Genomic DNA, 27449 nt, shown 5'->3' with positions numbered 1-27449 from the left:
GTTTTAAAGTCATATTTCCAATTGATGATATACCTCCCTTGACCTTGGTCTTCATTCAAATATTTTTTAAATGACCAAAATGCCTTTGTCTTTTAAATTTTCTTCCCAAATAAGTAATCTTCAGATGGTAAAAATTTTCACCTTACTTTTCAACATCTAATTCAACCTATAAAAAAAATGAGAGCTACTATTGCCACGCCAATTCCTATGTAAATTATCAACGAATAGCACACAATTGATGTGGAGTTACCAAAAGTTGGTGTGGAAATAATAGCTCTCATAAATTATTATTTTTAAACAGTTAAAAGCTATTAAAATTTGAGAGTGGATATTGACATCCCAACTTTTACTTATTACTCTCCAATTGAAAATGAAGAAAATAAGTGTTTGGTTGAAAATAAGTAAAAATTGAGTGCCAATGAAAGTTCTTATACATTTTTTTTTTCTTCTAGATTACTATCTTTTAGGTTTAAGATTTTGTATGAGCCTATTCATGATTATACTGAAATTGTTTGAACAAGTGTTATAATCTTGAGATTATAATTTGAGTCCAACCTTTTGCAATGTTTGAAGAGTGTGTTTTAATCTTTAATTATAAGAAATTGGAGTCTAATAAGTAGAAGTTGGGGTACCAATAACAGCTCTTTTAATTTTTTTTTTTTTTGTAAATATGATATTATATTAGTTTGGTGAAATACCCATTTTACTCGTATTTTCTTATTAATGTGTATTATCATAGTCATATTAATTAAGATCTCTCGTCCATGAGTTTAGTAAATTTATTTATTATATTAGACCATGATTACAGGTTGAAGGCAAGGACATTTTGGTCATTTCAAATAAATCTATTAAACAAGATACCGATCAAGGGAAACCATCATCAATTTTAAAATACAGGGAGGCATCTCAAATACTCACCAAACCTAAAGGGTACCATATCTAAAACTCCAAATCACACCCATTTATTTATATATAAAATCTCCACACCTCCACTTCACTCTCACACTCTGAGAAACAGAGAGAGAGAGAGAGAGAGGTTTGTTAATGGAGGAGAGACCAGAAATGGAGTTAGTTTCGATACCAGCAACACCAAGAGTGTCATCAACACCAGAATACTAACACCAACAGGTCAAAGATCACCTCATAGACCAACTTCAAAGGAGACAAAATCATCTTCGACATGGACACCAACTTCATTAATATCTCCAAGGTTTCTAAGTCCTATAGGAACACCTATGAAGAGAGCTCTAATCAACATGAAAGGGTATCTTGAAGAGGTGGGCCATCTCACTAAGCTCAATCCACAGGACGCGTGGCTTCCTATTACTGAATCTCGTAATGGAAACGCACACTATGCAGCTTTTCATAACTTGAATGCTGGTGTTGGTTTTCAAGCTCTTCTCTTGCCTGTTGCCTTCTCTTTTCTTGGTTGGTAAGTTAATTAAACTCCTCCCTATCTTACCTAATCTTTTTTCTCTTTGTGTTTTTTTTTTGAATTAAATTATTATTTTTTTCTGCAATGATATCCTTTGAGAATAAGGTATATTTTAACTAAGTCCCCCCCACATAATGTTAAAGAATATATTTTAGAGTTTCACCCCTTGACTATTGAAATTAAGTCTAAGGGGTTTAAATTAAATTAAATTAAAGGAAATTTTATTAATACCCTCCATGAAATTAATGGTGAAAATTTGATTTTATAATTTAAATTTTTTGATGGGGGGATTTTAAATGAAAATCAAAATTTCTCTTTTAATTGATCAATTAAAAGAGATATCGAACTTTCGATCAACAGTAAACCTAATCTTGCATTTTGCACGACCTAATAAATGTTTTTTACTAAAATCCTAAAGAATAAGGTTTATTTTATATTAATCCCCTCAATTTAAAGAATTTAGAGATTCACCCCTTGTTTATTGACTTTAAATGTCAATGGTTTAACTAGAAGGGGGATGGTCAATTTGGGGTTTTCTGCCAGACAGCCATGAGTAAGGGGTGGGGGGTTTCCTTTAGAAATTTTACTTTTACTTATTACACCCCAATTAGTAAACAAAATAAGTAAATGGACCCTACTTCCTATCTCAATTATTTTTGCTAGATTTCTATTTTTGGATTGAGGATTTTATATGAGCCTGATCATAATCATAAACAACTTTTGGAATTGTTTGAAAGAGTAGTAAAATATTTTGTAAGGTTGAGATAATAATTTAAATCAAACCTTTGTAATGTTTGAATAATGTATTTTAATCTTTAAATGGGGTGTGATAGATAATTAATTTCACAAATTGAAGTGTAATAAGTAAAAATTGTGGTGCTAATAGCAACTCTCTAACCTCAAACGAGATTTGAGACTCTCCTCAAATATACGGCTGAGATAAGAGGAAAACCACATATTTCTTTTTGTGTAAATTACATTTTAACCCCTTGTAATTTGACATAATTTCATGTTGACTTCCTAATCTTTTGATAATTGCACTTGCCTCCCCTTTCACGAACGGTAAAATAATCTTTATAAAATGTAAAATACTATTTTTTTTTAAGCTGTTTAGTCAAACTAGGAGATGAAGGGAGTAGGTGAGCCTGTTTATAGGGGAGGTAAGTGCAATTGTCAAAAGATTAGGGGGTCGACCTAGAATAAAGCTCAATTATAGGGGTGAAAGTGTAATTTACCCTTTCCTTTACACACATTCGTTTGAAATCTCTTGGGTACCCCCCCATCTCAAACACTCGTTTAAGGCTGGGAAAAACACAGGTTTTAGTACTACATTCCTCATATGAAAAATACGGGGAAACGTGATTTGATTTGACTTGACTTAACTTAGTCAAAATCGAATCTTTGACTCGACCAAGATGGCCCTTTTTAAATCTATAATGGAATTTGAATTAGAGCATCAAAAGTAACATTAAGATTGGGGGATATATATATATATATATATATAGGTAGCGTTCAATGACTAATTTTTTGGCAAAATATTTTTTAAAACATGGGTTAGAATTTTGGAATGGGCTGATTTTTGGTGATGATGATCTATATATATATGGTAGCGTTCAATGGCTAATTTTTTTGTCATTAAATTTTTTCAAAATATGAGTTAGAAGTTTTGGAATGGACTGATTTTTGGTGAGGATGATCTCTACGGTGAGGAGATCATCCTCACCAAAAATCAGCCCATTCCAAAACTTCTAACCCATGTTTATAAGTTGAAAAATCGTGGACCGTCCATTTTTTGTAAACTATTTTTGATGGGGTTAGAAGTTTTGGAATGGGCTGATTTTTGGTGATGATGATCTCCTCACCGTAGAGATCATCCTCACCAAAATCAGTCCATTCCAAAACTTCTAACTCATATTTTGAAAAATTTAATGACAAAAAAATTAGCCATTGAACGCTACCCTATATATATATCTAAGAAATCTCTAAGAAAATTTTCTCAACCCTAATGTACATTTTAAAAATTAGAAGGAAAGAATAATTTTCATTCAGGAACACATGCTAATCCTCAAAATGAAGACACCTCCAAATTACAGGCTTATGTTGTTGTATATCTTGTTACTTGTCGAAGAATTTTAAAAGACATAAATTTTATTTTATTTTACGTTATTATTAATAGATTATTTAAAATGCAAAAGATATATCAAAGAGTACTTTTATAATATAAAAATTTATTTAATATATATTTTCATCAATAATACTCACATATTACTTTAAATGTATTTTTATAATTTTAAAATATTAATTAACGTAAAATTCAATCAACAATATTCACCTTTCTCTCATTATAATAGTATATACATAGTCACACCATAAAATATGAACCTTTTATATTATGAACTAGATTAATTGATGCTAATCATAAAGTATTATTTCATATAAAGTATATATATATATATATATATATATATATATATATATATATAGATAAATCATAAAATTAATTAATTTAAATGAGAAATATCAAAACGTGGTCAATGGATATCTTGCATGCCTTCTTATAGTATTTTATATATTGTTTTGGGTTAATTGCAGGAGTTGGGGGGTAATATCCTTGACCATAGCCTACTTTTGGCAACTTTATACTTGTGGATTCTAGTCCAGCTACATGAAGCAGTTCCTGGTAAAAGATACAACAGATATGTAGAACTTTCACAAGCAGCATTCGGTGAGAGTTTATCATTCCATCACCCACTTTTTCATTGATGTATAATTCTTCTAGTAGATAAAAATCTAACTTATAAATATTGTATTTAGTATTTATTTACTATTAACATTAGCTAACCTCCGATCTTTGGGATAATGCGCGCTTTTGGAACATTTCACTGCTGGGTCTCAAACATGGTAACCAACTTCGGATTCAGAAATTATTCAGGGGGTCAATATTGATAAATTTAGGAAAGTGTCCGAAAATTTTTGGGCTGAGTGATAGACCAAAAAAATCGAGTGGAGGGGATAGTGTAAAAGTCACTGATTTTTTGGGAAATTGGTATTTTTTATATTAATTAATAGCGAAGTTTTGAAAAGTTCACCGATTAGATAGCCGATTTTTTGAAAGTGCTTCTAGAAGCAATCCAATGTTTGGTAAAATGCAACTTTGGGATACTGCATTGTGTTTGATTGATCATAGTTTCCTCTAGAGATATGTGTGGAGAGAGAAAAAGAGAAATCAAGATGGACATTTCTAATAAATAAGTTCAACCAATTGGGACATTTGTCACCACAATTTTTTTGCCTACTTTAGTTCCCATGGTTTCAAAACTCGTCCGAGATCGAGATGTATCACCTGAGTCATCTCATTATTAGGCATAGACGAGATAGATGGACAAGTCAATGTATCAGACGCGATCTAAAATCCCACCCCACGTTCATTTTTCTCATTGTTGAACGTGATGTCTCAAATGTATTGGAAAACTCGTCCAATACAACTCGGTATTTGGCATGGACGAGATGAGACTTGAAACCGAGCTTTAAAACCATGTTAGTTCCTTTTGGATTCTCACATAATCCGTAAGGAAAAATCGGGTACTACAGAAAATTCTTCGACTTCCAAAAGTGCTTTTATGACCGGGAAGCTATAACCCAATCCTCATAAGTTGTGCCCAATGAAAGATGTTTATAGTTTGAAGTACAAATCTCAACATGGTTTATCACATTGTCCATAATTTTACTTAATTTTCTTTTGTTGTTTAGGTGAAAGATTAGGTGTGTGGCTTGCACTCTTCCCTACAGTTTACCTTTCAGCAGGGACCGGAACAGCCTTGATTCTCATAGGAGGCGAGACGATGAAACTCTTCTTTCAAATAGTCTGCGGGCCTTCATGTTCATCGAATCCACTATCGACCGTTGAATGGTATCTAGTTTTCACTTCCTTATGTATCGTTCTAGCTCAACTCCCCAACCTTAATTCAATCGCGGGTCTCTCTCTTGTTGGAGCCATAACAGCCATCATTTACTGTACAATGGTGTGGGTCCTTTCGGTTAGCCAAACAAGGCCACCAAACATTTCTTACGATCCCCTCTCATTCCCTTCATTCTCTTCTTCGTTCTTTTCGGTTATGAATGCACTTGGAATCATAGCTTTCGCGTTCAGAGGACATAATCTCGCTTTGGAGATTCAGGTATAAATATGAGCTTATAGTAGCTAGTGATCTTGAGATAATATTGTTTCTCTTCAATGGGGCACACATGCATTTATGGTTTAAGTTATATGATGTTAGTTTATTTCTTGTTATTTTTTTTCTGGTTTCGTGATCACGTAGGCCTGTTAGGATACACTTTTGATGGGGTGTTGGAGCCCATTTTGGGAAACCTTTTTGGTCCCTCCAGTCTTTGGTGTGTTCATGAGATCCATGAAGAGAGAGGAACTACATAATCTTATTTTAAATGAAATAATCTAGTCCAAACTTGCCTGCTTGAGCATGTTTTTTCTCACTCTAATGTTCCATCTCTTTTGGGGTGTCCCAAATCAACCAAGTAGGATATAAGGTTTTTATAAGACCTTGCTTCTAGATATAAAGCTAATGTAGGACTACGGCTGCAACTTGGGCGGGCCAAACCCGAATCTGATGGGTTGAACCTGACCTTCGGTTAAGTTTGGGTGTAGTTAGCTAGGATGTGGGCAAGAACATTTTTGACCGGATCAAATCTGCTTGGGTTCAGGCACAGGATCGGGTTGCCTGAACTCGAACATAATATGATTATAATTTAAAGATGTTTTAAAATATATTTGTTTTTTTGTCCTTCACAATTCAATTTCAAATTTTAGTAAATCATCATCATCTTCTTTACATTTGCTTATAATTTTATGTATGATTAGAAATATATTTTTAGGACAAATAATTACAAATTTATATATATTTACATACTACTTATCTTTATATAAGTCATCATCATTACTAAATTATCTAGTATTAATGAGGAATGAATCGACCACACTAACCTGACTTGCGTTGAGCATTTCATGCCCAAGGGCAGGTTGGGTGTGGGCACGAGTTGATGTTTGCCAAGTTTGAGTTGGGTGTGGGTTGATTTCTAACCCGGCCCAACCCACCCGAGTTGCAGCCCTATGTAGGACAAGGACTGTGATGGATAGGCTATGGGCTCATAAGATAGTTCCTTTTTGAAAATACCATCTTTCTGAATAATTTTCTTTTTGTGCAGCTCTTCAATTTATTATTCTTATTTGATTTAAAATCGATTCTCTTACATTTTCTTTTGGTGGGTAATCTTTGGGCATTTTCGCTTTCGATCGTGTGGAATTCTAAAGAATTTATAATTTGGTTCTTCAGGCAACAATGCCGTCAACGTTTAAACACCCCGCTCATGTACCCATGTGGAGAGGAGCCAAGGTTGCATATATCTTCATTTCCATGTGTTTGTTCCCTGTTGCCCTTGGAGGATTTTGGGCTTATGGAAACCTTGTAAGTACACTTATCATCACAATCTTTATTTGTATTCAGTTTTTCACTTTAATTGCAAAATTTTATTGCCTTTGCAATTCAACCCATAATTTCTCACATGGTCTTTGTAATATTTATTGAAATATCGTTGGAAAAAGATAATAAAACCCATCATTTTTGTGAAAAATAAAATATATAAATAGAGATTATTGTATAGTTATTTATAATGAAAGAAAACATGGTTTTTGAGGTTGTTAACGTCTTATTGAAGTCTTCGAAGTACTAGGAGAAATCCAGACTTTAATTCTCTTGTAGGAATTAGTGAATTACTCTCATCTTTTCAGTAGACATAGGCACAACCGAACCACTACAAATCTTCTTGTGTTCTATGCATTTTCTTTTATTTTTTATTTTCTTTCGTGATTTATTTAGGGGTTCACGATTACAGATACGTACATGCATATGGGTGCACATGTCCCAAATAGGATTCTGATTTATTATATAAATGTTTAGTTTTATAATTAATTACGTTGACGTTCGTGAATATGAATCTCATTTTCCTAATGCTTCTTGTTGTAGATGCCTCCGGGAGGGATTTTAAACGCCTTGTATGGATTTCACAAACATGACATTTCACGAGCACTTCTCGCCACGACTTTTCTCTTAGTTGTGTTCAACTGCCTTAGTACCTTTCAAATATACTCGATGCCCGTCTTTGATAGCTTTGAAGCTGGTTACACAAGTCGTACCAACCGCCCTTGTTCAATTTGGGTTCGTTCTGGTTTCCGAGTCTTCTGTTGTTTCTTCTCCTTCTTTGTTGGTGTAGCACTCCCTTTCCTCTCGAGCCTCGCAGGCCTTATGGGAGGCCTCACTCTTCCAGTTACCTTTGCTTACCCTTGCTTCATGTGGGTTCTCATAAAAAGGCCCCAAAAATATAGTTTTAATTGGTATTTCAATTGGATTTTGGGGTGGTTGGGTATTGCTTTTAGTTTGGTTTTTTCCATTGGAGGTGTTTGGAGTATGGTGACTAATGGCTTAAAGCTTCAATTCTTTAAACCACCTAACTAAAGTTGAAGTAAGATTATCCATGATGAGGACCTCTACATGTCCTATAGAATTTTGTGTGTGGGGTTCACATTCATTCAGATATTTGTATTAAAGGATGGTTTGATATATTAGTTGTTTCAGATTTTATTGAATCATGTAGTATTCAAATGTGTTTAATTTTTTTTCTAGATCTTATAAAATGCTTCGAATGATACATGAAGGTTGTTATAAGTTATACAAATACCACTCTTTCGTGATTCAAAACCTTTTATACAAATTTTTCTATTTCCTTTGAACGTATTTATTTTCATCCATTCATACTTATATCAGAGTGGAAGCGAACTATTATTTCCCATAAATTTCACAAAAATCTCATATCAAATGGCCGGAAATCAATTTCCACGTAGAATCACAATTATCAAAATATTGAAAATTTGAAAGGTAAGTAGTTCTTCATATTTGTAGGGTTTTGATTAAAGTAATTAAATACTTAACTATTATGGGTTATTTGGGCATTGGACTATTATTTGGGCCTATTGGGATCCACTATTTGAGAGTGAGGACTTGAAATCCATGAAGAAAACAAATAATATGACTCTTACCTAGGAAGGATGGATTTCAAATTTAAAATAGTCTTGACCAATATGTTCTTCGCATTTGCCCACTTGACTAGGGCTGGCAATGGATCAATTCGGTACCAGATCAATACCACTCCATTATTGGTTCGAATTTTTCTAAACATGTGTCCGATCTGATCGGATTAATGAATATGTGAATCAAATCCGATCTATTTCATTTCATCCTTTATCTGAAACTGATCTGATCCAAACACATGCCTTATTTTCAAATAATCAATACTCAAATTAATAAATAAAAAAAAATCCATTTTTCAACTACATATATAGAGGAAAACCAAAAGACTAAAACGTGTTATCTATATGTATTTATATGAAATCAAGAACGATAAAAAATATTAAAATTTGTTCGGATTGAATTTTTTTCAAAGCAGTTGGGGTACATCCGAATCTGATTCAAAATTGTATTGAAACTAAGATTTCAATTTAAAATTCCAATTTTTTATCTTTTTTTGGATCGATTCGGTCTGGTTCAGACATCGGATATATTTGAAATCATTGCCAGTCCTACACTTGACCATGCCGTACAGTCATGGGCCCCATTGGACTAGGTGATCTAAATTTATTTTGATAGATGGGCCATGGACTTTAATCTCCATATAATTATTTATCATACCAACTTTGCCTTCTAATTAAGCAAATTAGTTATGATTATATCAAACACTGAATAAGGACACTAAATATCTAACTCTTAAGAGTCAAACGTAGAAGAAAACGACTTTAAGAAAGATCAAGAGAGATGGAAAGAAAATCTTTCTAAAGCTATAAGAATTAATAAATAAAGATAAAAAAAAAGAGAAATGAGTGAGTGGAGTCCATAGACATGAAATGGACACCTCTCTCTCTCTCTCCATTAAAACCACCTCTCTTAACCTTAATTTTTAATGATTATAACCACACACACAAAAAAAAAAATTACAGCCTTATTAAATAAACAACACAAAAATAACATACAATAAGAGAAAATAAAAGAGAAATGAGCGAGTGGAGTATATAGATTAGGACTGCAACTTGTTGGAATAATTATGATCCTGATTTGTTGAAACAATGAATTATAAGCAATATTATAATGTAAATAATTCGAGAAAATTGAAAGAATTTGTCGGTGACTGACGCATGGAGAAGTCGCTGTTGTTAAAACCAATTTCGCCTCCTTAGGATTGAATCCTTAATGCAATCGGTTCCAGACGCTTGGTTTTCAAGATTCAACAGTCACTGTCTGCTAACCGTGCACTTGGAAGTAGCAGATTTACGGCGAACTCGATTAGATTGAACTTTTTACAAGCAACAAGATTTTTATTGGAGAAGAAGAAAGATCAGAAAGTTTGTAATACACGTTTTTTGTACAACTTGTTTAACTCTTTGAGTTATAGACTCACCATTGAAATTTAGAGTTGGGGGTGACACAATGACCTGATAATGCGTGCATTACCGTAGATGCTTTTTCCCACGTGAGGCTTAAATTTCGAAATCTGCACACCCCCTGCGCGCGCAACGTATGCGCACACGCGCACTAAGATTTTCCGACGGGTTGGCCCCAAACTCAATGGGTTGTAGTCCCACAGTGCCTTGGGCCCCCATGTGTGCGTGAGGCCCAGTCTTTATCTCTCTCACACTCAAGCATTAAAGAGAGAGGGATCATAAATAAGTTGAGAACTTTCCTCGCATTTACCCGATGTAGGATTAAAGAAAGAAGAGATGTTTTTACAACTTTCAAAACCAATAAAGTAAAGTAAAATAAAAAATAAAAAAGAAAAGAGTTCTTTTATGTTTCGCCAAAAAAGGAAAGTACTACTTTTTACAAGTAAACACTCAAGAGGTCTGGAGTTCAAAACTTATCCTCAACAATAAATAAAATATTATATGAAAATTAAACTATGAATTTTACAAAAATCCCCCACAAATTCATAGTAAGAAGATAAGGAATTGCTGCTCGTACAAATTGAAATACCGGATACCTAATATCGATGTCTCTTGGACTTAATCGATACTTAGTATAGATAGACAGAACTCACAGGGACCTGGTGTAACTAGGTTACTTAACCCTTTTCCTTTTAATGTAAGTTTAACTATCATATCATACGTATCTTTTTTTCTAGGATCGATCGAGTTCTTATGGTTTGACACTTTTCGGTCATGTGTCGAATCTTGGTATTTCATGAATGCTTTAGAATAATTGCCCATATTATTCATAAAAAGCGGGCCCACTTCTACATTCACATAGGTAAATTCATCAAGTGTGTTTATGACTATTACACACTACCCAATAAGACTATGGATTATATTAAGAACTTTTGTTCATCCTTAACTCGTTATAGATAAGCACTACTTAACATCATAGGAAATGGACCAAAAGTTTGTCAACTCTTTTTCACTAGTGCTTCATCAATTAGTTCAGTGACTTGTTGTTACCCATTGAATCTATTTCTTGGGATCTCCAGTCATATAGATTGGGTTTCCATCACAGACTAATTATTTATATAGGCATTAGTCCCATTCCCCTCGATGATTTACTCACTAACCTTCTAGTTAATGGTTTTGTTAACGGATCTGCTAAATTGCTTTCTGACCTTACAAAGTCAATAGCAATCACTCCATTCATTAATAATTGCCTGACCACATTATGTCTAAGACGAATGTGTCTACTTTTACCATTATATATATGATTTTTAGCCTTGACTATAGCAGCTTGACTATCACAGTGGATAAATACTGATGGCATTAGTTTTTCCCATAAAGGAATACCTATCAATAAGTTTCTTAGCCATTCAGCCTCAGTTCCCGCTAACTCTAATGCAATGAACTATGATTCCATTGTAGATTTAGCCATACATATATGCTTAAATGATTTCCAAGAGACAATCCCTCCACCTAGCATAAAAATATAACCACTAGTAGACTTAGATTCATCAGATTCTGATATCCAGTTTGCATCACTATACCCTTCTAACGCATTTGGACTTTCACTAAAATGTAAGCCCATGTCTATGGTTTCTCTCAAATATCTGAGAACCCTTATTAATGCTGTCAAATGGTCTCTACTAGGATTACTAGTGAACCTACTTAACACCCCCACAGTAAAAGCTATATCTGGGTGAGTACAATTCATTAAATACATCAAACTTCCTATGATCTTAGCATATTCTTTTTGTGACACACTATCACCTCTATTCCTTTTTAACTTCATGTTTGGATCTAAGGGAGTTAAGACAGGTACACTCTCAAAGTGTCAAAACTTCTTTAAAACTTTCTCTACATAATGGCTTTGAGACAATACAAATCCTTCATCTTTTTTAACTATTTTAATCCCTAACATGATATCAAATTCTCCTAAATCCTTCATCTCAAATTTGGATTTTAGGAAATATTTAGTTTCCTCAACTATTTTTAGATTTGTTCCCAAAATCAACATATCATCTACATACAAACAAATGATTACACCAATTTTACCACTAAATTTACTATACACACACCTATCATAATTATTAAAAATATATCCATTAGACTTAAGCATAGAATCAAATTTCTCATGCCATTGTTTAGGTGTTTGTTTTAGCCCATATAAGGACTTTACTAACCTACACACTTTATTCTCTTGACCAGGAACCATACACCCTTCAGGTTGTTCCATATAAATTTCTTTTTCTAAATTGCCATTTAAAAATACAGTTTTGACATTCATTTTGTGAACTACTAATTTGTAAATAGAAGCTAAGGCTATTAAAACTCTAACAGTTGCAATCCTAGTAACTGGAGATTACGTATCAAAGTAATCTATCCCCTTCCTTTTGTCTAAATTCTTTGGCTACCAATCTTGCTTTAAATTTATCTATTGATCCATCTAATCTTAATTTCTTTTTAAATACCCATTTGCATCCAATAGGTTTGGTGACTTTAGGTAACTTCACTAATTCCAAAGTATGGTTTAACATGATTGACTCTAATTCACTGTTAATGGCTTCTCTCCAAAAAATAGCATTAGGAGATGTCACTACTTCTTGATAAGATAACGGATCATCATCTACCAAATAAGTATAGAAATCATCTCCTAGATTGGTTTCTTTTCTAATTCTTTTACTCCTAGGTTCTATTTCTTTTACTATCTCACTAAGATCTATCTCTTTAGGCAAAGATTTAAGAATTGACATTTCTCTTTCTATAACAATTTTTCCTTTGTCATTAGAACTTAAAGAAGATTTAACCTTCATAACAAAAATATCCTCAAAAAATTCAACATCTTTAGCTTCAATGATGACATTGCTATCAATACCATCTTCATTAGATCTTAAGGTTAAAAATCTATATGAAGTACTATATTTCGAATTTCCTAAAATGCACAATCAATTGTTTTAGGTCCTATCTTTCTCTTTTTGGCTTATAGGAGTCCTACCTTATATAAACACCCCCACACTTTAAGGTAATTTAAGTTGGGTGCATAACCTTTCCAAAGCTCATAAGGAGTTTTTCGTAATTTCCTATGGAAAATCCTATTAGTAATGTGACATGCAGTCAAAATAGTATCTCCCCACATATTACCAGGCATTCCAGAGTTTATAAGTAACGCATTTAACATCTCTTTTAAAGATATGTTCTTTCTTTCCGCTATTCCATTTAACTCAGGTGAGTATGAAGGCGTGACTTCATGTATAATGTCATTTTGTTCACAAAATTGACTAAGGAGATTAGAATCATATTCTCCCTCTCTATCAGATTTTAATATTTTAATCTTCCTATTTAATTGATTTTCTACTTCATTTTTATATTTTAGAAACATATCTTCTGTTTCATTTTTATTTCGTAAAAGATATACTCTTGTAAATCTAAAAAAATCATCTATAAAAGTAATGTAATATCTTTTACTTCCTCTTGACTCAAGATTTCTAAAATCTCCAAGATCAGTATGAATAAGACTGAGAAGTTCTGAAGATGTTCTTGATATGTTATAGTGTGGCTTATGTGTAAATTTTGATTCTACACAAATTTCGTATTTATCTAACTCCTTATTTCTAAATTAGGTAAAATACTTAAATTCTTTAATTTCCTTAAACTGGTGTGACCTTATCTAATATGCCATAAAGAAATTGACCATCTGTGAGTACTAGTGTCTTCCCAGAAGTTAGCTTAAGGGTCACTTTGCCTTTTTCAGCAACTTGAGATGTTCTTGAGTCTCCTAAATAGACCACTTCGTCTCCCATAAAATTGTAGGAAGTAAACATCTCCCTGTTCTCACACACATGCCTCGTAACACCAGTGTCTACTGCCCACTCCTTAGGATTTTCCACAAGATTGGCTTCGGAGAGAACTGCAATAATAGTATCATTATTAATTTCAGTTAGTATCATTATTAATTGTATCAATAACAATATCTTGGAAATCAAACGGTAGCAACGGTTGAGATAAAAATAAAAGTTTAACAAAAACGGGCCTATCACGCGCACCCACGTGAGGCTTAAATTCAGAAATCTGCACCCCCCCTACGCGCGCACTAAGGTTTTCCGACGGGTTGGCCCCAAACTCAATGGGTTGTAGTCCCACAGTGCCTCGGGCCCCTATGTGCGCGCGAGGCCCAGTCTCTATCTCTCTCACACTCAAGCATTAAAGAGAGAGGGATCATAAAGAGATGTTTTTACAACTTTCAAAACCAATAAAGTAAAGTAAAACAAAAAAGGAAAAAGAAAAGAGTTCTTTTATATTTCACCAAAAAAGGAAAGTACTACTTTTTACAAGAAAACACTCAAGAGGTCTTGAGTTCAAAACTTATCATCAACAATAAATGAAATATTATATGAAAATTAAACTATGAATTTTACAAAACAACTTGGGTTGGCAAAATCGAAATCCGTCGGGTTGAACCCGAAGGGTCAGGTTTGGGCATAGTCAGCTTGGGTTTGGCCTCAGGTTCGGACAACCGAAAAAAAAATGCCCGATTCAAATCGGATTGGGTTCAGGCATAGGTTTCGGCAAACTTGATTTAACTGAACCCGAACTTAATATGATTATAATTTAAAAATATTTCAATATATATGTTTTTGTTTATCAATATTAAAAAAATAAAAAATAACATGTGATTATGTTTATTAAATAAATAATTGGTTCATTATTATTGTATAATTCTATATTGTCATACAATGATTATATTAAAACTTTAAATGTTTTCTTTTATTGAAAATTACTATTAACCATAAGAAATAATTATTTTAGTTAATCTTTCTATTCTTCTTATTTAAAATTTCTTATAATATTATGTATATAAAATTTTGAAACACATTTTTAGGGTAAATAATTGTAAATTTTAAATTCTTTCACATGTTAATTATCTTTATATGAACCTTTATCAATACTAAATTACCTAATATTAATGAGGAATAAATTAATTCGAAGAACCGGCTTGGGTTGGGTAAGGGTGCGGGTTGGTGTTTATTAAGTTAGGGTTATGCGTGGGTTGATCGCCAACCAAGCTCAACCCGCCTGTGTAGAACCCCAAAAATCACAAACCATCTCTTTCAACTAAACTTTTTAATGATTAAAAACAAATAAATTACAGCCTATTTAAATGAACAACTCAAAATAGCATATAACAAGTTATTAAACTGAAATAAACCATGAATACAAATAATAAAAATACCTAGTATCATTTTTCTTTTTTAAAGTTGGCGACGAATCTAAATCCTTTTTTTCTCTCTTATTGGATACCCATCAATCCATCACATTGGAGATTCAAGGGATCATCGCATATTTTCAAAGAAAAGTCATTTTTTGAAAAAATAATTTTCCCATTAAATCATGATGACCCCACCCCCAAAAATCAAAATTTGTTAGACATTTTCCTAGGTGCAATTAAACACCTACAAAATATGTTTTTTTATTTTTATGAAATTCATTTATCATTCCTTGGGAGAGAAAAACAAAATCGTTGGGGGATACTTTGGAGGAGTCTAGAGGGCTTTGGTAAATTAATGTCGAGCCTTGTGAATAGTAAGAAAGTTCTAGTATGTCAAGATTTATGAAGTGTTCTACACTTGTTGGATCGATACAGGCACATTGCATCGATCCCTTCGAAGGGATGAATACCTCATTTATTCATATATTGAAAGTTTGAAGTGAGCCTACAGCTTCATAGGTTCAACACAAGAACGTATGGGTCTCGATTGTCATTGAGTCCCTCGATTGTCATTGAGTCCCATAGAGAGTTTTGTAACTCCTATGGCCCACTACTAAATGAGATTGTGTATATTTTCTTACTAAACACCCCCCCCAAAGAGAAAATTACTAAAATAGCCATGTCTTTTACTGAAGTGGCTATATAATTACAAAAGCGGCTATATATTTTAATATTTACAAAAGCGGCTATATATCCAATTTTTTACAAAAATCATTATCTGATGCACAATCGTTGATTTATGGACAATTTGATCAAATTAGCTTTATGCTTTTGAGTTGAAGGTAAGTTTTGAAGAAGACCTCGAGGGGGTGGCCCAATGGCAATTTCGAATCCAATAATGAGAGTCCTTAGGTTGTGTGTTCAATATTCAATATGAGCAATATTTCCTCGGGGCCACCCGCGAGGGCATTCCCTCACTTGGTGCGTGTGATGTGCATGTGTTGCATGTTCTCTGGAGAGACAATCCTATATGCTTTGATTCAGGCTCTGGCTCATCCTCCCCCCCTAGTTAGACGTAAGTCTAGATGCCCCCTTCATCAAACAAAAAAAAAATCTAAAAAAGCATAAATAAGTAAATAGCAAATGTGATGGTACAATATATAACCATTTTGATAATAATAGATAATTACAGAATTGGTTATATATGACCATTTGGTTAAACATACAGAAAATATTTCTGATTCAATAACTTTTGCACAACCCAAAAAGTGAAAAAAAAATGACCCAAAATCCCAACAATTAAATATTACCCAAGATACCCTTAATCAGTTAAGTTAAATTTACCAAAATGACTATACTCGTCCAGCCTCATCAAGGAGGAATATCAACATAACCTTCTTACTTCACATCAGTGATTAAAGCATCATTAGGAGGCACATATTCCCATTCAGCTAAGATTCCTTTCAAACAAAGAGAACAACTTTGTGCAGTGAGTTGTGAGATCTCTGTTCATTAAAATTTTAGGAAGAATAGTGAGACACACAAACCATAAGAATAATGTGAGCACATCAGATCAGATATAAAACCAACTTTTACTTTTATAAAAGATGAAAAAGAGATTGAGATTAGGCATGGAGGTTGAAAAGTTGATGGGCCTTTCCAATAAAAAAAGTCTACTTTTCATCACCCACAGAAATGCATCTTTCTGCTAAAGATATTAATTTAAAAAAAAAAAAAAAACTCTTTCAGAGACCCTAGAGAATGTTTGGGATAGGTAGCTCAAAGACTCACTCTATAAGATAACAAAGAATAAAAAAGGAGAGTTTCTATTGCCACACTAATTTCTACTAAGAGCACTCCAAGATGTGTACTAAATTATTTCTTGACATATCACATGAATTGGGGTGCTCTTAGTAAAAGTTGGTGTAGAAATAGAATGTCCCTAAAAAGAGAAATTTTAAGTTTCCATATTGATATCTTTTTTGAGAGGAATATCTTTATAACACGCTAAACAATGAAATTTTAAGTGCTTGGGTGTGGATAAATTTTATGTGCTGGATTTTTTTTACTTTTTATATAGATGAAAAAAGTTTTTCAAGCTCCAATGGGACTACTTATGAGAGTGATTTAGAAAGAAATGGTAAGACAGGTTATAGGGGCGGAGCCAATATTTTCTTGTAGTGGGGGCAAACTATAGTTAGTGGTAGGATTGCAACTTGGACAGGTTGGAGGGTCAACCTAGGCTCAACCCAACTTGATGATCGGGTTAGAGCTCATTAACCCAAGCTCAACCCAAGGTTGAGTTTCTAAAATCGGGTTGAATTGGGGTTAGCCCAAGTTCGGTAGTTTTGGACGAGTTGGGCTTATTGAGCAAGTATAATTTTATTTTGATCAACACATAAATTTTATTTTATATCTTAAAAAATATATATATAATAAAAAAAAATTAACTTGTGAATAAATTTGCACATAACCTCTAAATCTATTAATTTTTATATTATAATTTTTTCCTTAATTTTATAAATATATTTAGGAAGAAACATCTAATATATAAATATATAAATATATATATAAATAAAAATATTTATATGTAAATATATAGCATCAAGTTGCTAAGGGTAAAAGCCACAAAGGGCTCTTGGTGCTTGAGGTGCAGTGCAAGGCGTCCACCTAAGTGAAGCAGGGCACAACAAAATTATAATTATAAAATTATTAAAATTAATAAATTAAATAGTGAAAGATGAATTCTAGATATTATAATTATAATTATAATATGTATAAATATGATTTTTATAAAACGTTAAAGTATTCAACACTTCAAGAAGAAGAAAAATGATCAACAATAGCAAAAAAATTAGAGAGGAAGAAAATCAGGAATAAGGAAAGAAAAGATAGTAGAAGTTTGCCACCAACATGTGTTGTTGCTACTATGATACAACAACAAATAGGATCAAGGTTTAAAATTTCGTATTAGAGGAATGTTTCTGTCAAGGAAAAAAACCAATATTGAATCGATCGATACATTATCTAAACATTCAGTGCTTGGGGGGTCAATGTTGGCTGATACTGATACATATTGGCTGATATATTTCAATATTTTGAACCATGACTCGGGTGGGCTGATCCAAACCGAGATTGATTTAGCCCTAATTTGGCCTTATAAAGGTAGGCTCTACCTTAGACCAGCCCTACACCCCTAACAAGTTTAGGCCAATAAAAACAACAAAATATAAAATTCAACATTTTTAATGATAAAAATTATACTTTCAAAATAAATCTTTTTTATGTAAAGATGTGAATCTAATATGAAATTGGTGTCTTATTGGAACAAAATGCATTTTATTTAAGTTCTAAATGAGGCGCGTGCTTGGTGTGCCTTGCGCCTTGATTGAGGTGCCATCAAAACATGTGCCTTGGTGCGCCTCATTTATATTGCTCACCTCACATGTATTAAGGCGTCTTCGGTGCGCTTGAGGCACTCTCCTTGACTACAAAGTCTTAAATTCTAATAAAAATGTGTCATGTAGACACTGCTTGTTGTTATAGGAACGAGACATCTTTATGGATTGTGATTGATCAATTTTAAAAGGATTGGTGTGTTGTAAGTAAAAGTTGGTGTGAAAATAAAATTTGTATAGAAAGGATGGTGTGGGAATATTATTAAGTCTTCCATAATTTTCATCCCCTCCACATCTCATTGGGTGATTTTTAATTAGTGACATCCACGTCATCTAGCATTTCCTCTGTCATCCCACTTTGTACCGCTCGTGTGGGGTTCTTTTAAAGTCAAGTCACTAAAACACAAAGGAATACCATGATCAAGACATTTAATTTATAGTTGTCCTGGGGTGACATAGGATTTACTGTGATTCTCACAATTCTGACGTGGAGATGTATACATAATCGTAGATGTTTTTACTCATATCACGAGGAAATACATCTATGGTTATGTACACATCCCACATCAGACTTGTGAGAATCGCAGTAAATACCCTATGTCATTCCAGCATTTTCCTTTAATTTAAGTTTACCTACCAACGACATCTGATCTCACCTCACAACAACAATAGTTATATATAATTTCAACAAAAAGAGAGAACATATGTATATATATATAACATTAAATTCCCATTGAGAACCTTTCACACCTTTAATACAAAACTTTAGTTTCCTAAGTCAAGCCTACCCCCTATCACGCCTATAAATTCTCTCTATGTGACCCTTTCCAAACCCAGAAAACAAGCATTGTTGCAAGTTGTTAATGATTGTCTCCTTAGTCTCCCATGGTTTCTCTTATGGTAGAGATTTTAATACTGGTTTGGGTCACCATGGGTTCATGGTTTATTCCATCTCTTGCACACTGGACCGACTTTCGGGATTTTGGTTGGTGTGCATGGGATGGAATATATCATCGATTCATGAAAACACGAGACTCGTGACAAACCAAGTCCTTAAAGGATCACTAACAAAATACCACATTTAGAATTCTATTTACTCCACAATTTTAGACAAATGAGATTTTGATGCTACGATCTTGAGTCAAAACACGCAGGTGCAATCAAGTGGGTGAAGTATAACCTGATCAGGTTAGTCGGTTTTTTTTTTTTTTTTTTAATGAATTAATGTTATAAATCTATATCTTAGTGATTCTTGCTATAGCTACCACTAAGAGCACTTTGATTTCCTTTCTTCATTATTTGGAGTTTTTTTTATTTATTTAAAATTCAGCTAGCTTTCTATATGATAATTAGTGTGATCTATATGAGTTGTAATTCGGTCTTTTATGCTCTTTGTAAGTATGTTGAACTTGATTATCACTTTATTTATTGCAAAAAAGAAAAAGTTGCGACATACCAAGAATTAACTTATATCGTTCGATAGTGTTTTAGGCCAAAAGATTCTCTCAAGATACCCTATTCAGATTATACTTCAAGTGAAGGTGTGATCAGCTTGCTAAGTTGGTAAAATTCCATGAGTGGTGATACCGCAACCTGAGTTCAAAACCAAACTTAAGCATCCGATGATTACCTAACCACTAACCCACTTACTTGTAAATGGATATATATATTTTGTGTGTGTGTGTGTGTATTTTGATGGGGGCGTATTAGAAGTACAATGGCCCAAACTGTCCAACCCAAGTGAGCTTTTCACAGTTCAAAATATAAGCTAATATTAGGAATATTATAGGAATGAATTCTATCAACACGAGAAATTTCGTGAAGGGAAGCTATTATCCACTCTAACCTATAGAACATTTTCATGTATTTTTGAATTATTGTATTTAATTTCTCTTCTATATTTAATTTCAATAAATTCTAATAAAAAAATATAAATACAAATTTAGTGCATGAATGATGAGTTTGAGTTTGCTAGCCCTCGAGATGACTTGGCTCTCTACTTCATGTCTCTTTTCTTCTATTACTAATGGTTCTAAATCTTTTTAGGGCAAAGATAAGGAGTGGCAGCATCTTAAAACGAGGATACAATAACTCTTGGTCCATAAATCCATAATAATGAATGATAACAAGGCTTGAAGGGACCTAAATATGGATGATGCTTGCCTTGCTTCTGATATGTATATGGGCTTCAATGGTACTGGATTTGGGTCTTACTTGGGCCTGAAAACTTGGTTACTTTCGGACTTGAGATTGGATAGCATTTCGATTGGGGACTTCACTGCAAAGGTTTACGAATTTCTCTAAAATGATTAAATCGTCTCGAATTCTTTTGACATTACGATTGGGTTGAATATCTTACTTATCAAGTCTAATCAAATTTTAAGGTACCACACATGTTCAGCCCAAATTAAATATAATTTGTTGCACCATGCAGTGTCATTCATCAAGATTACTACTAAAAATCCCAAGGACCATGGGAGGCCAATATTGCAAATATCATCCTTGAAGATAGACTTGTTATATTCAATAAATTAATAATTCTTAAGACATAAATTTGCTATATGTAATTCTCACATTAGAGGAAAGAGAAATCAATATGTTGATTTCTTGACCAAAAAAATTTAGCTCCATCAAATTTTTTCTTCCTTCCAATATTAATTTTTTTTTCTTTTCTTTTTTTCTTATATATTAGCATATGTCCTCATTTTTGTTTGTGTGACAATGAAATTCTATTTTTCTTCTTAATATAGGGGAAAGCAGCCCCTTCAACCTCAAAGTTTACATACCAAAACATAAAATAAAATAAAGGGAGAAATTGAAGAGAAGGAGAACATAACAATAGAGCCCTTTTTGTGTGCTTTACATAGGTGAAATCCTTAATAAAGAGAGGAAGAAGTCTTCTACATAGTGAGAGGATTTGTGTTAGGAGAAACAACTAGGAAAAGTGGGTATCTTTGTAAAATTGAGTAAAGAAAAAGAAAAAAAGAAAAGTGGTTTAAAAGAAAACTACTTAGTAGCCAGGGAACATTGGTGGAGGAGGTGATGAGTATCGGGCTCCGAAGTGTGGTGGAAGGATGATATCAGGCAATGGAGTTGGTGGTGGAGGAGAGTGCACCGGTGGTGGTGGAGAGTTAATTGGTGGGGGAGGAGAATGCACTGGTGGTGGTGGAGAGTAGACTGGTGGGGGAGGAGAGTGCACTGGTGGTGGTGGAGAGTGGACTAGGGGGGGAGGAGAGTGCACTGGTGGGGGTGGAGAGAAAATTGGTGGTGGAGGAGGAGAGTGCACTGGTGAGGGTGGAGAGAAAATTGGCGGTGGAGGAGGAGAGTGCACTGGTGGTGGTGGAGAGTTAATTGGTGGGGGAGGAGAATGCACTGGTGGTGGTGGAGAGTAGACTGGTGGGGGAGGAGAGTGCACTGGTGGTGGTGGAGATATAACAGGTGGTGGGGGAGGAGAGTGCAATGGTGGTGGTGGAGAGTGGTCCGGTGGGGGTGGAGAGAAAATTGGTGGTGGAGGAGGAGAGTGCACTGGTGGTGGTGGAGAGTTAATTGGAGGGGGAGGAGAATGCACTGGTGGTGGTGGAGATATAACAGGTGGTGGGGGAGGAGAGTGCACTGGTGGGGGTGGAGGAAGAGAGTGCACTGGTGGGGGAGGAGAGTGCACTGGTGGTGGTGGAGATAAAACAAGTGGTGGGGGAGGAGAGTGCACTGGTGGTGGTGGAGAGTGAATTGGTGGGGGAGGAGAGTGCACTGGTGGTGGTGGAGATAAAACAAGTGGTGGGGGAGGAGAGTGCACTGGTGGTGGTGGAGAGTGAATTGGTGGGGGAGGAGAGGGAACATGTGGCGGTGGAGGTGGGGGTGATGAAATAGGAGGAGGTGGTGGGTGATGCTTATCAATCGGGGAATAGGTATCAGGCGATGGCGCCTTTGGTCCAGGCGCTGGAGATATCTTTGGAGTCCGGGGTCGTGGTGTTATGGTTGGCGGCCGTGGCCGCGACGGTTGAACCCGACTTGGCCTAGTCGGCGGGGATCCACACTTGGACCTACCACAATCAACGGGTCGACTCACCACTGGGGCACATATCTCTGGACTCTTTTGACTCGGGCGATCCGGCAAGCAATTACTCTTATCATCCAAAACTATATCCGAGTTAACTCGTGGCACACACTCTAGTGCCTCACCCTTAAAGAAATTATAAGAGAATGTGAAATTTGTCAACTTGGGCAACTTACAAATGCCCTCAGGAACAAACCCAGTGAGTCTATTATGTGCAAGATCCAACTGCTCTAGCTGTTTCAAACCAAAAAAATTCTTGGTCAAGAGCCCAGTCAACGAGTTTGACTCAGAATTAAATATGGTCAAATTGCCAAGCAACCCAATTTCTTGAGGTAAACAACCAGATAAGTTATTATTCAAGAAAACAATCTCATTCAATGTATTTCCCATCTTGCCAATGCTGCTTGGAATGCACCCACTGAATTTATTATTGGCAAAAACCGCAACCGATACAGGCGAGTTCCCAAGATTCTCGGGGATATTGGACTCGAATCGATTATCGTTCAAGAACAATGCATCGAGATCCTTATCAAAGAGTTCTCGAGGTAAATGCCCTTCGAAATCATTAAACCTAAGATCGAGATACTTCAAGGCGGGCAACTTTAGGACTACATCTGGGAAAGGGCCCACAAAGCGATTATTACTAAGGTCGAGCTCATGTAAAAGCGATAGCCTCGAGAAACTTTTCGGGACAATCCCACAAAACCTATTTGAATTGATGTGGAAAAGGGAGAGATCGGTCATCAAGCCTATCTCAAGTGGGAGATGACCCGCAATATCAGCTTGGTTAATATCGACACCAGCGACGACACTCAAACTATGATCATCGAGTGCGGAGGCACAAAAGACACCGTTATAGGAACAAACATCGGCTCCGACCCAATTCCCAGTTATGTTATATGGGTCGGAATAAATGGCTTTCTTCAAAGCTTGAAGGGCAACATAGGATCGTTTAAGCCTTGAATTGGCAAAAGTTATCTTGACATCGATCTCATATTCTATGTCATCGGGTAGATCACCATTCTTAGGGAACGTCAATAGTTGGCGATGAGCAATAAAAGAGGCCTCGGCATCGGTGAGAGCCGAGGAGAAAGAGATGAAGGAAGAGGAGAAGAGGATGATAGAAAGAACAAAGAAGCAACCTGAGGCCTGCATTTTGGATGGGCTGCAGTGGCCCAAGGCTGCCATGAGAAAGGCTTGAATGAGAAGGGGTTGTTATAGAAGAGAGATGTGGGGATGTTTGAAATTTGGACAACGAGATTAATTTATTTCCCTTTTTTTAGGGTTTTTCTGTTTTGGGGTCTGTTGTTTTGGGAGGAATGAGAGGCTATTTTGGTCCATAAAATGTTGTTTTGCCAGATTTAGAGATCACTCTAAATTTAGGGATAATTATGGGAATCTCTGTTGGCTTTAGAGGTAAAATAACAATAATATGAGACCAAGTCTTCTTTCTACAACGGTTTTTACGAATTAACACTATTTAATAACGGCAGAAGAGTCAATTTTTTGGGTGATTTAGATTTACCCCTCTATATTTTGGCGAATATCTGAAAAAACCCTGTCTTTAAATTAAAGAGTGGTAATATGTCCCTTGAACATAGTCTTCAATGATAAACTAATGAAAAATGGCATGAATACCCTTGTATTCAACTTGTAGTTAAAAACAACCTTGATTTTATTTTATTTTATTTTTTCCTCTTAAAAATTGTCATCTTCAACCCTTGATTTTTGTCTTTAAAAGTCAGTTATTTTCAACTTTAAGATTTTATCCACAAACCTTTAAGTCAAAAAATAAAATAGGAATTTTGTTTTTAGAGATGAAAAATGATGGAATTTTGAGTTGAAATATCAAGGATGGTATACATATGGTTAAGTCAAGATCAAATCAATCAAGAGCTGATAATCTCAAAACATTTACCATCCACTAGATCAAATTAATCACCAAAGTTTTCTTTCATGATCATGTCTCTCTCTCTCTCTCTCTCTCTCTCTCTCTAGTTAAGATTAAGTTGAAAAAAAAAAAAAAAAAAGATCTAAAAGACAAGTGTAATGATTTTCTAACCCCTTCCTCTAACATACACCCCCCATCACAGAACCATAGATTATTTCTCTCGAGATACGTATAATCATTTTAAAAAAATTATGTATCCCGAGGCAAATGTTCTACGATTTTTTATGGGGGTGTGTATCAAAAGAGAAATATTTTTTTGGCTTTAAATTTTAAATCCAATAATAAAAAGATAGGATTTTTTTAAAACAAAGTTAGGTTTCTTAGAAGGGATTAATCTGCCTTGAAAATGATAGATAAATGGTAAGATTATTAGATTAAATACAATTTATCAATAGAGGTTGAAGCGCTTAAAGAAGATTGTTTTTGGACTTTTAGAGAAAAAAAAAGTTGAAAGTTCTTGCTTCGGGTGTCGTGGACTTCGAAAGTCCAAGATCAGGCCCGCCCATCTGTGAATACACTCAGGTTCGGCTTTGGTTTGGGTTGGTCCGAGTTGGATTTGAATCTCGACACTCGTAAATAAATTTCATCAATCACATTTGATGATTCAATAATTAAAAATATCAATCATGCTGATTATTGGTGCATTTTCAATAAAAAGCCACATCAAGATTGAACCCACATATTCTTTTGTTTTGGTAACATGGTCCATTCCACCATGTGCGTGTCCTTTTGAATTAATTTTTTTTTCTTTCTTTTGAGATTCTACTTCCACACCAATTGTTGCAACTGCCACCCCAATTCCTATGTAAATCACCAAAGATTAGCATACTTCTTGGGATGACATTAGCAAAAGTGGGTGTGGCAATAGCAGATCCTTTTTTATGGGTTAAACATTGTTAACAGAACAAGATTGCCTAACATCATTGTATTTCTGTACACGTGGCAGTCTTGCATGACACGGTTGTATAATATTTCATATAGTTGTGGATTGAAAATTTTGATTTCGATAATGATTCAATTTGATAACCTATTAGACTGGATTTGGATCAACCATATCCCGATTTGGTATCACTACTATTCTATAAATTGTGAGAGTATTTAAATTATGTTGTATATTTCTTTTAAATATATGAGGTTTATTTATATTTGTCATATCAACTCAAATTTGATATGACATCGGATCAAGTTTGGATCGTAATATCGAGATTTGATAAAAAAATTGATTGGACAAGGTTTTATCCAATTCTTATTGAATTGATCCTAGATTGACCTCGATTTGATCTAGGCCCATCAATCGACAACCTTACTCCTTAGTAGGATTGGCAACAAATAAGTTTGGTACCGGATCAATACCACTCCAATACCAATTTGAATTTTTTTTATTATGTACCCCTTCCGATTTGATCCAAATGGATTAATAAATATGAACCGAATCCGATCCAATCCAAACACATAGCTTATTTTCAAATGATCAATGTTCAAAAAACTTTTATAAAAAATTAAAATCATATAAAAAATTAAAAAATCTACTTTCCAACCACATATATAGAAGGAAACCAAAAAGATTAAAACATATTACTTATATGAGACAACTTAGGCAACTTAACGTCTCATAGTGGATGAAATGCAACCATTCAAAATGGTGTCAGTTCAAATCTTAAATCATCCCAAAAAGAAAGACAAAGATAAGTAGTTAATACCATTCGAATGGTAGTATTTTTCCAAAGAGAAATGTGGGGTGTTAGTAAATCCTTAATTCAGTCAACAATCTAAGACACAAAATGATTGATAAAACAAAGAGATATAAGAAAATGCCAAGAAAGAAAGTATGAGTACAGGCAAAAGAAAAATAAGTGTAAACACCCCATTTTTGTATTTACCCAATTAATCAACTCGTCAACCCGATTACAATGGTTTCCAATGATGGATGAATATTCCAATGTTTTTATTTGCTACTAAATGTGTTTCCAAAGTCTAGATGAGATATTTCAAACAAAAAAAAAACTTTAGAAACCACACTATGCTATAAAATATGAGTCAAAACAAAAAATCATCATTTTCAGGTAAAAATAAGCTTTACGAGAAAAATCACTCAAAAATTGATTAAATTATCAAAATACCATAACATCAAAACATCCCTAAAGCCTATATTACGCTTAGGAAAATCCTTTTGAACACATAAAACAATAAATTAAAATCAAATAAATTATTTCGTCAATTTTCACAAAATTTAACAAAAGTACGAAAACGCCTTCATAGGGTTCACGATCATTTCGCGTCGAAAACCCATAAGTGACACAAGCTGATACTCTTATTGAATTCCTTACAAAAAACTAATTTCAAAATATCCCAAAACATCGAAAAACAACATCTCAATGCAAAAGTCTTCTTTGAGGGCAAAACGATAATTTTTCAATCCGAAAATTCAAAATTTTGAAACTAATAAATTAAAACATTAATTAACCTAAAGTGAAATCTTAATAAATTAAATCAATTAATCAAGTCATGGGCCAAATTTTAAATGGTGGCTATTTTATTTAAGTGGGACCCACATGATATTTTATAAGAACCCTCCATCGAGGGTCCCAAAGAATTAAAAATATAATTTAATAAAGAAACCTCCATTAGGGAATTCCCAAAAATTAAAAAAAAATTCTCATTCTACGTAGATTCAAAACCCTCATTAAACAACTTAACCTTATCTTAAAGAGACTTAATCAAACCATAATCTCCCAAAAAACTCTATAAAAAGGAGTGTCCACCACCTAAATTCGTAGGTCAAGAAAATTTTTAAGAAAGAGAGGTAAAAAACTCTCCCAAGATTTTTCAAAACTATGATTCTGAAGCCCAAATTCTTACCTAACACCCA

At 34.1% G+C, this 27449-nt stretch overlaps 1 protein-coding gene and 1 pseudogene across 1 annotated transcript; one reads left to right on the top strand and one right to left on the bottom strand.

Moving 5' to 3' along the window:
* The first annotated feature begins 1015 nt into the window (after positions 1-1015).
* On the top strand, positions 1016-8088 carry LOC147405028 (lysine histidine transporter-like 8). The gene is given in 7 exon segments (XM_086441153.1): positions 1016-1111; positions 1114-1432; positions 4028-4077; positions 4080-4160; positions 5186-5613; positions 6784-6915; positions 7474-8088. Coding segments are annotated over 7 exon segments (1566 nt in total). The 5' UTR covers positions 1016-1044; the 3' UTR covers positions 7963-8088.
* A 13302-nt stretch (positions 8089-21390) lies between these two features.
* LOC147405027 (pollen-specific leucine-rich repeat extensin-like protein 4 pseudogene) lies at positions 21391-23817 on the bottom strand (annotated as a pseudogene).
* Positions 23818-27449: the final 3632 nt, after the last annotated feature.

The sequence above is a fragment of the Akebia trifoliata genome, chromosome 4, assembly GCF_017979445.1.
Source record: "Akebia trifoliata isolate Shusen 1 chromosome 4, ASM1797944v1, whole genome shotgun sequence".
Lineage (NCBI taxonomy): Eukaryota > Viridiplantae > Streptophyta > Magnoliopsida > Ranunculales > Lardizabalaceae > Akebia > Akebia trifoliata.
This window is presented reverse-complemented; position numbering and strand designations above follow the sequence as displayed.